This window comes from Gouania willdenowi, chromosome 12, assembly GCF_900634775.1.
Source record: "Gouania willdenowi chromosome 12, fGouWil2.1, whole genome shotgun sequence".
NCBI classification, from domain to species: Eukaryota; Metazoa; Chordata; class Actinopteri; order Blenniiformes; family Gobiesocidae; genus Gouania; species Gouania willdenowi.
The window spans coordinates 16,559,444-16,572,951 of NC_041055.1; the positions used below are offsets into that span (position 1 = coordinate 16,559,444).

A 13,508-nucleotide genomic window follows, 5' to 3' on the forward strand; every position below is an offset into this window, starting at 1 on the left:
CCCTTCCTTAGGGAGGGCTGGTGATGGTCACAATTAAGCAATAAAATAAATCAATGTATTTTATTGCAATAACAAAATATGCATTGCTGTCTCATAATGATTGCACTTCCTGTGGTGTTGACCTTTGACAGCATGTGCAGACAAGTAAAAAAAAAAAAAAAAAGAATGTTATGAAGTTATTTTTTTTCCAAGCTTTGGTGGGAAACTAAAAACTGTGAGAGACAAAGTTTGCTAGTCTACTCAACTGTGAAATAGGAATTAAATTGTGCATAATTGCTGCATAATGAGCTCAGTACAAGAGCCTTACAATCACATTGAATTAATTAAAATTTTAATTACCGAATCACCACAGGGTGTGGTTGAATGTTTGTTAAAAACTATTGAAAAGTTTTGGTAATCAATATCAGTTATTGCGCTCATATAGCAAATAATACAACTTTTTTTTGTTTCTTAACTGACATTGTAATACTTTCCTAACATCAGGTCCAGTTTAGGTGCTAGATTTATTGATAATCAAAGATTTTTATGAAAATTATGTATTGTACAGCATGGACAGGTCAGTCCAATAACACAATTATAAACAATGATATAATAAAACAAACAATAGCACATAAATTTAGAGGTCGCCATATATCCAACATGATGTTGAATGGTTTAAAAAGCTGAAGAACGCTGTGAGGAACACTGGTGTCCTTTTTCTAACCTTGTGAGATGGAACAGTCTCCTCCATGTTATTATTTTACCTGCTGTGGCCTATGACTTTTAGCAAGCAGTAACACAGGTAATGAAATATGTTGAAATACACAGAAGTTATTGTTCAATAAACAAGCAAAAGACTTTTTTTTTTATTGTTTGGCCTTTCAAAATGACATTCACAAAAAGAATAAAAGAGGAATACATAGTCAAACGAAATGATGTGGCTGGAAACTTTGGGAAAATAAAAAAAGACAGCATCACAGTTGAACATTAGGATTCTAAACATTGAATAATTTGTATAAATATTCAGTACAAGGCATTGGAATAACCAATGGGTCATGGTTTTGTAAAACGTATTCAGAAATTACAATTCTAATTAGTTGTTATGAAGACACACAATAAATAAAATAATAAAACACACAATTTAACCTTAAAGTGCAGTGATTCGTGGTGCCACGCTCCCATCTGCGCCGTCTACCCTCTCCGGTGGCCCGCCATTGTGGACGGGCCGGGCTCATACCAGACAGGCCTCCTACATGGACACTTCACTTCACTCACTACCAGCTGGTCTGGCTCACCCACTTGATGCACCACACACATATACCCAACCCTTGGGGGGCTGGATGGTGGGGCTAGGGGTGGAGGGGGCCGCCGCCTGTGCTACTAAGTAGTGGCGAGGGGGTGGCACTCCCACCTCTGGTTGCCCTACTAATCCCTCCAATTTTAATTACACCTCAATACATCACCCCCCGGCGGGTGGCACCACCACTTCCACCATCCGGCGCTATTGCACCACATACACATATATACACATAGGTTGGATGGAGAGCACAGCTCTCCTCCATCCACCTTTTTTAATAGCACTTAATATATTCACTAAACACACACATTCACTCGGGATAGGGAAGTGTGGATAGTTTCACACATTTGGGCCTGTCGGGTGGGGGCCCGGCTCCTCTGTTGATGGCTGGGCCGCCGAGTAGAGTATAAAAACATCAGGATGGTGCAGTCGGGTGTGGCGGTGGGTCTCTGGGGGGTGTGGGGGGGGGTGTTGCTATCGTCTCTCTTTGCAGGGTCTCTCTGGGCAGTGCTGGCCTGGCGGGGCGTGGGGGTGCCTCTTCTCTTCGGGTGTGGCTTGGTGCTTGTCTCGTCTCCTGGTTGCCTTGGGGGCACTCCCCGTGGTGTGGGGGGTGGGCACACTGGGGGGTGCTGGCGTCTGTGCCGGGGTTGGGGCGGGGTTGCTTGGCGCTCCGGGATGATGCTGTTTGCTGGGGGGCGGCTCTAGCTGTTCTGTTGGTTGAGGCTGGTATTGGCCGCTTGGTAGGTCTGTCCTGCTATCTGCTGACTGGTGGGTGGGTCTGGGGCACCTTTGGCTGGGGCCTGTTACTCCGCACCAGATCTGGAGTGCGTCCTTCCCGCGGTGGCGGCCACCGGTCACTCAAGCGCCGGTGGGGGGCATTGCCCCGTGACTTGCGCTGTCCGGTGGGGTGCGGGGCTTGGGCTGCTGTACTTGCGCAGGCTGGGGCTATGCAGTCCTGCTGGGCTGTGGCTGGTTCGTGGGCTGGGGTGAGGTGCCCCCCCCGTGGGGACTTGGCCCGGGGGCTCGCCCTTGCGGGTTTACTGGCTGCATCTACGGGCCCGGGGTGGCGCCTGGGTTTGCAGTAGTGGTTTTTGCACATACACTGGTCTACAATGACACTGCCTAAATACCTGCTTTAGGTATTACCATTCACTCCTTCCCTCTGTCCACAGCCACCACCATTATAAAAAAAAAGAAAAAAAAGAAGAAAAAAAAAAATGCAGTGATTCAAGATTTCAAGTTTTAAACCAAATGTGGTACAAAATGTAAAGCGCATTATTTTATTGTATTTAAATATGTAATCATTTAGATATTTGTTTCTGTACTTTGCACTTTAATTTACTTTCTGAAATGGACACTTTTGTCATGATCTTTACTCAACACAGCTTCTCTCTGGGTCTTATTTTTCTCCTAACCAAGGCTTAGAGCGATGATTACTTTGTTATTGACAAAATGGCCATTTGTACCAGATCTAATAACAGACTAAGCAGGCTTATGAAGGTCCCAGGCTTCTGTCTATAGTTTAGTGGGGAAAGCTGATAAAGTGGGGAGCATTTTCTGTTTTATTTTGTGTACCGATATCCCCCCTGATCAATAAATCTTGGACGAAGGGGATTAATTGTAACATAAGCTGTTTCATTTCAACATTCTCTGAAACTCAGACTTCAGAAACAGATAAAACCGTCCTCTGCTGAGAGCAATTTCCTTTTGTTTTTTTGAGATAATGCTTCATGGTTGTCCTCTGGAGAAATGACCAGCCAAGGTGTGACTGAAGTTAACATTTTTGTGATCAAAAGTAAGCCTGTGCTCACCTATTGGGTGTGAAGAATTGCATGTTTTTGCAGGTGTGTGTGTGTGTGTGTGTATTTTTAAATAAAAAGCATGAATATTAATTTTACAAAATTTATTTACATTATGTACAATTTACATGATACATGACACCAGTTGGATGGACCATCAACTCCACGAGAGTTTAAAGATCACAGATCATTCATGGAGGAACAAACTAACTTACCCGTTGACCGAGGAGTTTATTGACTGCAGCGCTCGTCCTCACACCCAGCTCCTCCTCTGCAGACTTCCTGTTTTCCTTCAGGAAGAGCATGAAGGCGTTGAGGGGCTTTTTGACATACGGTCCCTGTGCCACCTTCTTCTCCTGAGGCTTCTTCACCTTTCTGAAGGAACAAAACATAAATACGCAGTGTAAGAGCACGATCCAGAGTCAGACACAAGAAAGACATGTAGGATTAAAACAACTCACTGTGAGACTGGGGGCTTCACTGGGGACACTGTCTGCACTGTGGGCACACAGTTATTCCCATTCCTACAAAGATGAACACACACTGGATCAGAAATAATGTCATGTGAAGTAACGTCTGTATTTGATCTCGTCTGTTTGTTGGCTTTTATTGTCACCTGTAATTGATTTTAGCCTTAAAGGGGCAGTATAATGAAAATAATTTTAGAATGATTTTGCTACAGTGATATACATTCTTTTAGCCCCATGATAAAGCCCAAAGTCAGCTCTAAACGGGCGATATGGATTTTTACAGCAATGTAACGTCATAAGGCGGAAACTCTTCCGCACAATCCTGGCTCCTCCTACCGTATATGAATGTGAGCTCCTCACTATCAAACTATCTCACAGGTAAAACAAACAAGGCAAAGGCAGGGAATCACCACTGTGGTTTAACCCGTGTGACATTTTTGGTGTTTTTATTTTTTTGTCTATTATTATTCCGGTCATTTTAAGGCTAGCTGTTTGAATTTTTTCCACAACTGTTTTTTCATGTTTAATTGCTTAATTTCAAAGCCCCGTTTATTGGAAGTGTATAGAAAAAGAGAGATGCATCATACCGACACTTAGTAACATCTTGACCAAATTTACCCCATTGACTCCCATTGTAACCACATATTTTCAAAACACTGCAAACATGACATATTATTAATGCTTTTTCAATTAATAGCTAATAAATCAAAGCCCAGGCCTTCAAAATAAAGGGAAAACATGTTTGAGGTGTAATGACCCCCCGACCAACCAGAGACCATCGCATAAAGTTTTAGGGACATTTCAGTGAAGGCCTGGGTTTCTTATCTTGCAAAATGCATCGCAATAACAAAGCAGAACATCATCAAATTATTTTGGTATTTTAGTACTGATATAAAATAGTGATGTGAATATGGTTGAGAAAAAATAAAAATAATAACCGATCCCTTTTGACCATATATAAGTATAAGTAGCTCAGTTAAATAAAAGTATTTGCATGAATAAACCCACCAAATTATTTGTTAATAATGGTTATTAGCATAATTAGCATGCTTGGAGGAAAAAATGACGGTGGGTGTTGTATTCCTTTAAAACCGCAACGGATTCTTTGTAAATATTATGGTATACAGCCTTTGAGCAGAAAAAGTAAAGACTATATCAGTACAATGAAAATGTTGTCGTCATCCAGGGATTCCACGTTCAATCTAAGGAAACATCCAAAGATAAATTTGCCAAAACACACAGAAATACAGTAGGTAGGATAAAGTTTAGCTTTGTTAGCTTGCTAACCTGTCTCTATTTTTACTGACTGCTCAAACAGTAGGACGGATTGGACTGTACTGTAGTTGCTGAAGCTTGTACGCAAAAAACTTAATCAACCAGCTTATGTTGTAACATCTGTACGCCACTGCATTGCAAAGCCCCCCCCCAATTTTTTTTAAGTAACCTCAGATTGCTCCACAAGTCTTAAAAAATATCCTAAGTTGTTATATTGTGGAGTGTATTATTTATTATGATTTATTTATTTTTGTTAATTTAGTTTTGGACTATTGTTTTGAATCATATTTGATATATTTTAGGTCAGGCACTGTGTATGGATGACCTGAGGCTACTGAGGCACTTGAAAGCGGTCGTCATAGAAACCAACTTAAACTATAAATTTCTGTGCTCCATAGAACCTGCATTAACAAACCAACTTTTAACTGAATAGCAGCAAGACATCAACCTCTAGCATAGAGTTCAATCTTTCTTCAGTTTTCCAGCTTTTAAAGACAAGAAAATCACCCTTTATATTGTCCATCAGACGCTAATATTTAAAATACGTTTTTAGTTGTTCTTTTTTTTCAAAGCATCAGCAGCAAAACTTTAAAAAAGTTTCCAGTCAACTCACAGTAAGTGTTTTTAAACTTAATATTTATTTATTTATTAATATATATATTTTTTTTATTATTATTTATTTATTTTTGTTAATTTAGTTTTGGACTATTGTTTTGAATCATATTTGATATATTTTATGGCAGGCACTGTGTATGGATGACCTGAGGCTACTGAGGCACTTGAAAGCGGTCGTCATAGAAACCAATTGAAACTATAAATTTCTGTGCTCCATAGAACCTGCATTAACAAACCAACTTTTAACTGAATAGCAGCAAGACATCAACTTCTAGAATAGAGTTCAATCTTTCTTCAGTTTTCCAGCTTTTAAAGACAAGAAAATCACCCTTTATATTGTCCATCAGACGCTGATATTTAAAATTAGTGTTTTTTTTTAAAGCATCAGCAGCAAAACTTTAAAAAAAGTTTCCAGTCAACTCACAGTAAGTGTTTTTAAACTTAATATTTATTTATTTGTTAATATATATATATTTTTTATTATTATTTATTTATTTTGGTTAATTTAGTTTTGGACTATTGTTTTTAATCATATTTGATATATTTTAGGGCAGGCACTGTGTATGGATGACCTGAGGCTACTGAGGCACTTGAAAGTGGTCGTCATAGAAACCAACTTAAACTATAAATTTCTGTGCTCCATAGAACCTGCATTAACAAACCAACTTTTAACTGAATAGCAGCAAGACATCAACCTCTAGCATAGAGTTCAATCTTTCTTCAGTTTTCCAGCTTTTAAAGACAAGAAAATCACCCTTTATATTGTCCATCAGACGCTGATATTCAAAATACGTTTTTAGTTGTTTTTTTTCTAAAGCATCAGCAGCAAAACTTTTTAAAAAGTTTCCTGTCAACTCACAGTAAGTGATTTTAAAGTGAAATAATGTTTCCAAACTTAATATGACAGTAGCCTGATTCTTTTGGTTTCTACATAATTATTATAAGTGCTATCAAATATACATCATTTAATTATTAATTAATTTATCAATACAGAGAAATGCAATGAAACAGTGATATGACTGAGATGTCTTTCATCTCTGCCATGGTTAGCATGTCGTGTGGTAAAATGTTAGAAACTGTTTGAGTTTATTTTATTTAAAACAGGGACAATACACATAAATGAACATAAACATGTAAATATGAAAGATTATAGCCAATGGCTAATTTCCATCTTTAGTCCTTTCGGCAGATTGCTGTCAATAACATAAGAAAATAAAATCAATAAAACAACAGTAACAACAAGTAAAAGAGCTTGCCTTCATGGCCAGTATGAGCAGGAGTAATAATTACAGAGAGAGAAAACGTGTCCTTGAAAACACAATAGGACAGAAAATAAAAAAGAAAGCAAGAATAGTGAAACAGTATAGTGGGTCATGAACCATACAGGCCAAGAGTCAGGGAACCATACTAAAATTAGATATCAAAGACCTGATTAAAGTGCAGAGTGCTAGAGTGTTAAAGTGTTAGGTGAGTATTATTATTGCAAATTGCCCGATTGCACAGTAAATAAACTGTGAAGTGGTATTTTAAGTGCACAATACTCAGTACCTATTACATTAAATAAAATACCAGCAATGGCAATTATATGATACTAGGAGTACCCTTTTTTAAGAATATAAAGTGCGTCTTGCCTTGCTCGTACCCTGAATACCTAAAAGGTAAATAGAGATGTAATACATTTTGAAAATATTAATGGGAAAAAGGGAGTAGTAGTAATAATAATAAAGGAGTGATGTTTATGTATGTACTCAGTAGAAATTGTGGATGGTACCCCAACAATTAGCTAATATTAAACAAATATACAAGTTTGTTGTTTTTCCAATAGCCAAGCTTTAAGATGTTTGGTAAAAGAGGTCAGAGTCGGTAGTTCACATATTGTGTTTGGTATTGAATTCCAGGTGTGAGAAGCACGAACAGAAAAAGATAGCGTCAGTGTGTTTAACAGTGTTGTCCGAGCTTAAGGGCTCATGTTTTTTTTTTTTAATATCTGACAGTGATGGTACGTTTTTGGTTTTTTATCCAATATTTTCAAATCTTGTTTATAAACTGTTTCAATTGGCTTTATTGTCGTCTTACAGGACGATGCCCAACTTGTTACGCAATAGGACATGTGTGACATGATCATAGTTTCAAAATACAATTTTGCTGACTCAAGAGTTAGATTGCTTCTAATAAACCTAAAGTTGGACAAGGTGAACTTAATTCTCACAGTGATCAATGGTGTTATTGATGTTTGGTTAGTTTTATTATTACATTGCAAAAGATCACAGTTAATATGTATTAATGTTACTATTTGTATCAGAATAAGTGTATAAAAATAACTTTACTCTTTGTTACGAATACATGTTGCTGATCTGCTCACTGAACCTCTTTCCTCTCTCAGATTATGGAGTATATTTCATTCCCTAATGATGAGTGGATGCAGACCAGAGAACAACAGGGGTTTGCTCAGCTGGTAAGAACCTGGACAAGCCCCCTAATTTTCTACTTAATAAATAATGTTGATGTGTTATTGATGGTTCCTAAAACATGGATGTCCTTCTGCTTTTCAGGAACAGTTTCTTTTTCACTGGCCTGAAGACCTGGGGTACGGGGATCAACAGGATGGAAGCCAGTACGGGGCTGAACAGAATGGGGGCCAACAACATCAGGGCTCCACAACTGATGATAATGTTTTGTATGGGGCCCCAGACACTGAGGAAATCAGAAGCTTCACCACCTTGTTGAATGTTGATCACTGGTCCTTAGAAAATCCTGATCCCATTCCTAATGTGGCCCCACAATGGACTGACCTCCAAACCTTCACCCCCCCGGCTAATGCTGAGCATGCAATGACAGTAAGATCTTTGTTTTAAACACGTCTTCATGTATTTCTGTAGATCTTTGTAATAACACCATGACAGGGTGTCTAACATTTACGTGTTTTTGTGTCTCCAGTATGATGGAATCCCAGTGTACACCCTAGAGTGTAATACAGCCTCCATTTTTGGAGAAGAGTAAGTAAATCCAACAAACAGACGAGATCAAATACAGACGTTACTTCCAATGTGACATTATTTCTGATCCAGTGTGTGTTCATCTTTGTAGGAATGGGAAAAACTATGTGCCCCCAGTGCAGACAGTGTCCCCAGTGAAGCCTCCAGTCTCAGAGTGAGTTGTTTTAATCCTACGTGTCTTTCTTGTGTCTGACTCTGGATTGTGCTCTTACACTGTGTATTTATGTTTTGTTCCTTCAGAAAGGTGAAGAAGCCTCAGGAGAAGAAGGTGGCACAGGGATCGTATGTCAAAAAGCCCCTCAACGCCTTCATGCTCTTCCTGAAGGAGAACAGGAAGTCTGCAGAGGAGGAGCTGGGTGTGAGGACGAGCGCTGCAGTCAATAAACTCCTCGGTCAACGGGTAAGTTAGTTTGTTCCTCCATGAATGATCTGTGATCTTTAAACTCTCGTCGTCAGTGTGTGTGACTGACACTTTTCCTGTTGTCCATCCACAGTGGAAATCATTGTCCGCCATGGAAAAAAAGAAGTTCACTGCTGGGGCCAAATTGGGTTATTCACTCCACTCTGCTGAGAATCCTGACTGGTCCAACAAACTGAATTATGTAAGTGTACTCTGCAGACATGTTGATACATCAACCTTAAAGGTGATGGTGAAAGTGTTTTATCAGCTGACTCAAAGTTTAATGTTTTTGGTTTTAGGGAAAAAAGAGGAGACGAATCCGATCCAAACCATGAAACATGGACACCAACAAATGACACAACATCTTCCTGAACTGACCTTTGTTTTGATGGAGTTGATGGTCTATCCAACTGGTGTCATGTATCATGTAAATTGTACATAATGTAAATAAATTTTGTAAAATTAATATTCATGTTTTTATTTAAAAATACAAACATGTGAACTCATGCGCACACACACACACACACACCCACACACACACACACACACACGCACACACACACACACACACACACACACACACACACACACACACACACACACACACACACACACACACACACACACACACACACACACACACACCTAAAAAACATGCAATTCTTCACACCCAATAGGTGAGCACAGGCTTACTTTTGATCACAAAAATGTTAACTTCAGTCACACCTTGGCTGGTCATTTCTCCAGAGGACAACCATGAAGCATTATCTCAGCTTGGAGCAATGTAGGATTCAGGGAAAGAATACCTGCCAGACAGAAAGGGACCTTGCAACTTGGGGTGAACAAAGAGGAGGAGGAAGAAGAAGAGGAGGTGGAGTATGATACCTCTTCAACCTAGGAAGGGACATCTGTATTGAACAGGTTATACATGCCCTCCAATCCAGAGAACTATGGCCTGAACATTTGGGCTCCGTGTGACGTTGTACTGGAGCTGACGGATGAGCTTGAGGGCCACCATGTCCCTACAAACAACTTTTTTACATCTTTTCCTCTGGCTGATGAGCTGTAGAAGAGGAGGACAAAAAACCTGAGCTGTCCCTGCAGCTGCTCAACACCAAACACAGGAAGGTGCTTTCCTCTGTTTGCCTTCACACACAATAAGACTAATGTGTCCTTTGTGCAAAAGAGAAGGAAAAATATCTTTACATTTTTATTGCACTTCTATGAGATCGACTGTTTGCGTACACAAGGATAAAGAGAGTAAGATCATTTTAAACTCTCCTTGTGCCAAAAATAATAATGCATTAAAATGAATTCTGCTATCAATTATTGTCATGGTCAAGGGTGTAATAACAACATTACATGTATTTCACTTTGCACCACATTTTTGGAATTGCTGCATATTTAGTGATTTTCCAGTCGAAAAAATTGGGGTTTCTAATGACAAGAAGTCCATACAAACATAAGCAGTTGAAAATTATAATACATTTTATACATTTTGGATAATTCTAAAGTAGTTGAAGAGATCGGATGCAGTGAAAGTTAAATATAAATATTCATGAAGTACATTTTTATTGCACTTTTACGAGACAGACCTTTTGTGTACACAAAGAGTACAAGTGTATGTAAACTTAAAGGAGTTCACAAGGGTTAATATTATACATTATTGTCATATATGTAAAGCTACATACACTAAACTTGTTCTCTGCATTTAACCCCTCCCTGAGGACCGGTGGGCAGCAACGTTGTAGCGCCCATGGAGCAGTTAGGGTTAAAATAAGGGACTTTTCAACATCCCACAGTGATCGACCTGGAAGACTAGAACCCGTGACCCTCTGATTACAAGCCAGCACCCTTAACCACGAGACCACTAACGCCCTTTAGCCACCGTTAATATCTTTAAGTTCAGTATCGAGATTTATAAACCAAAGGGCAGCACGAGCACTCACAATCAGTTTCACTTTTTTCAGCTTTATACCGCCTCATATCACCTTTGACATGATCTGACATATTTGTGACCCAATGCGATGCAGCGGCTGGACAACAAAAATGAACTATCACCTTAAATGGACTATTGCATTGGTTAGAAGAGGTGAAGAGGATAAGAAAGAAACTCAGCAGTTTCAGTGAATGTTTGAAACAGCCAACTGAGCTGCTGCTGTGATAAACAAAACCCTGAAGCAGCGTTTGTTGGACTCACAATCACAATAGTCGCTTATATAGTCATGTGTTTTACTGTAATATGCAGTTTTTTGGCTGAAGAGTGTGTGGATAGCAAAAGACAATCGCGATGGTAATCAGCTGTGGCATCGACAGACAAGCCTACTCATGCATATGCATAGAGCCCATAAAACAGCCTGTTTTCAGATAAAGAAGCTCCGGAAAACAGGCGGGAAAAACTCCAGAAAACAAGCGAGTTTGGGAAAATAAACCATATGTACTATGTTAAATACTATGTTATTGGGATTCTTAGAACAATTAAAGATGGGTGAAGAATAGCATAATACTGCTAACACGGCCTCTCACAGAGACACACTAACATAAACGTATATGAATGTGAGCTCCTCACTATCAAACTATCTCACAGGTAAAACAAACAAGGCAAAGGCAGGGAATCACCACTGTGGTTTAACCCATGTGCACGCTTTGGTATCAAAAGTGACATTTTTGGTGTTTTTATTTTTTTGTCTATTATTATTCCGGTCATTTTAAGGCTAGCTGTTTGAATTTTTTCCACAATTGTTTTTTCATGTTTAATTGCTTAATTCCAAAGTCCCGTTTATTGGAAGTGTATAGAAAAAGAGAGATGCATCATACCGACACTTAGTAACCTCTTGACCAAATTTACCCCATTGACTCCCATTGTAACCACATATTTTCCAAAGACTGTAAAAATGACATATTATTAATGCTTTTTCAATTAATAGCTAATAAATCAAAGCCCAGGCCTTCAAAATAAAGGGAAAACATCTTTGAGGCGTAATGACCCTCCTACCAACCAGAGACCATCACATAAAGTTTTAGGGACATTTCAGTGAAGGCCTGGGTTTCGTATCTTGCAAAATGCATCGCAATAACAAAGCAGAACATCATCAAATTATTTTGGTATTTTAGTACTGATATAAAATAGTGATGTGAAGATGGTTGAGAAAAAATAAAAATAATAACCGATCCCTTTTGACCATATATAAGTATAAGTAGCTCAGTTAAATAAAAGTATTTGCATGAATAAACCCACCAAATTATTTGTTAATAATGGTTATTAGCATAATTAGCATGCTTGGAGGAAAAAATGACGGTGGGTGTTGTATTCCTTTAAAACCGCAACGGATTCTTTGTAAATATTATGGTATACAGCCTTTGAGCAGAAAAAGTAAAGACTATATCAGTACAATGAAATTGTTGTCGTCATCCAGGGATTCCACGTTCAATCTAAGGAAACATCCAAAGATAAATTTGCCAAAACACACATAGCTTGCTAACCTGTCTCTATTTTTACTGACTGCTCAAACAGTAGGACGGATTGGACTGTACTGTAGTTGCTGAAGCTTGTACGCAAAAAACTTAATCACCCAGTTTATGTTGTAACATCTGTACGCCACTGCATTGCAAAGCACCCCCCCCAATTTTTTTTACGTAACCTCAGATTGCTCCACAAGTCTTAGGAAATATCCTAAGTTGTTATATTGTGGAGTGTATTATTTATTATGATTTATTTATTTTTGTTAATTTAGTTTTGGACAATTGTTTTTTATCATATTTGATATAATTTAGGGCAGGCACTGTGTATGGATGACCTGAGGCTACTGAGGCACTTGAAAGCGGTCGTCATAGAAACCAATTGAAACTATAAATTTCTGTGCTCCATAGAACCTGCATTAACAAACCAACTTTTAACTGAATATCAGCAAGACATCAACTTCTAGCATAGAGTTCAATCTTTCTTCAGTTTTCCAGATTTTAAAGACAAGAAAATCACCCTTTATATTGTCCATCAGACGCTGATATTTAAAATTAGTGTTTTTTTTAAAGCATCAGCAGCAAAACTTTAAAAAAGTTTCCAGTCAACTCACAGTAAGTGTTTTTAAACTTAATATTTATTCATTTATTAATATATATATTTTTTATTATTATTTATTTATTTTTGTTAATTTAGTTTTGGACTATTGTTTTGAATCATATTTGATATATTTTAGGGCAGGCACTGTGTATGGATGACCTGAGGCTACTGAGGCACTTGAAAGCGGTCGTCATAGAAACCAATTGAAACTATAAATTTCTGTGCTCCATAGAACCTGCATTAACAAACCAACTTTTAACTGAACAGCAGCAAGACATCAACTTCTAGCATAGAGTTCAATCTTTCTTCAGTTTTCCAGCTTTTAAAGACAAGAAAATCACCCTTTATATTGTCCATCAGACGCTGATATTTAAAATACGTTTTTAGTTGTTCTTTTTTTTTAAAGCATCAGCAGCAAAACTTTAAAAAAAGTTTCCAGTCAACTCACAGTAAGTGTTTTTAAACTTAATATTTATTTATTTATTAATATACATATTTTTTTATTATTATTTATTTATTTTGGTTAATTTAGTTTTGGACTATTGTTTTTAATCATATTTGATATATTTTAGGGCAGGCACTGTGTATGGATGACCTGAGGCTACTGAGGCACTTGA

At 38.2% G+C, this 13,508-nt stretch overlaps 1 protein-coding gene across 1 annotated transcript; it reads left to right on the plus strand.

Moving 5' to 3' along the window:
• The first annotated feature begins 5,312 nt into the window (after positions 1-5,312).
• Positions 5,313-9,166, plus strand: LOC114473709 (transcription factor 7-like 1-B). The gene is made up of 8 exons (XM_028463479.1): positions 5,313-5,434; positions 7,819-7,890; positions 7,988-8,272; positions 8,373-8,431; positions 8,523-8,585; positions 8,672-8,831; positions 8,926-9,033; positions 9,131-9,166. The coding sequence occupies exons 2-8, from the start codon at positions 7,822-7,824 to the stop codon at positions 9,164-9,166; spliced, it is 780 nt and encodes a 259-aa protein (XP_028319280.1). The 5' UTR covers positions 5,313-5,434; positions 7,819-7,821.
• Positions 9,167-13,508: the final 4,342 nt, after the last annotated feature.

Bases quoted from the DNA above. Each gene is read 5' to 3' on its own strand.
- LOC114473709 (XM_028463479.1), top strand. From the start codon at position 7,822: ATGGAGTATATTTCATTCCCTAATGATGAGTGGATGCAGACCAGAGAA. The intron at 8,273-8,372 runs GTAAGATCTTTG...TTGTGTCTCCAG, and splicing joins ATGCTGAGCATGCAATGACA to TATGATGGAATCCCAGTGTA. The intron at 9,034-9,130 runs GTAAGTGTACTC...TTTTGGTTTTAG, and splicing joins GGTCCAACAAACTGAATTAT to GGAAAAAAGAGGAGACGAAT.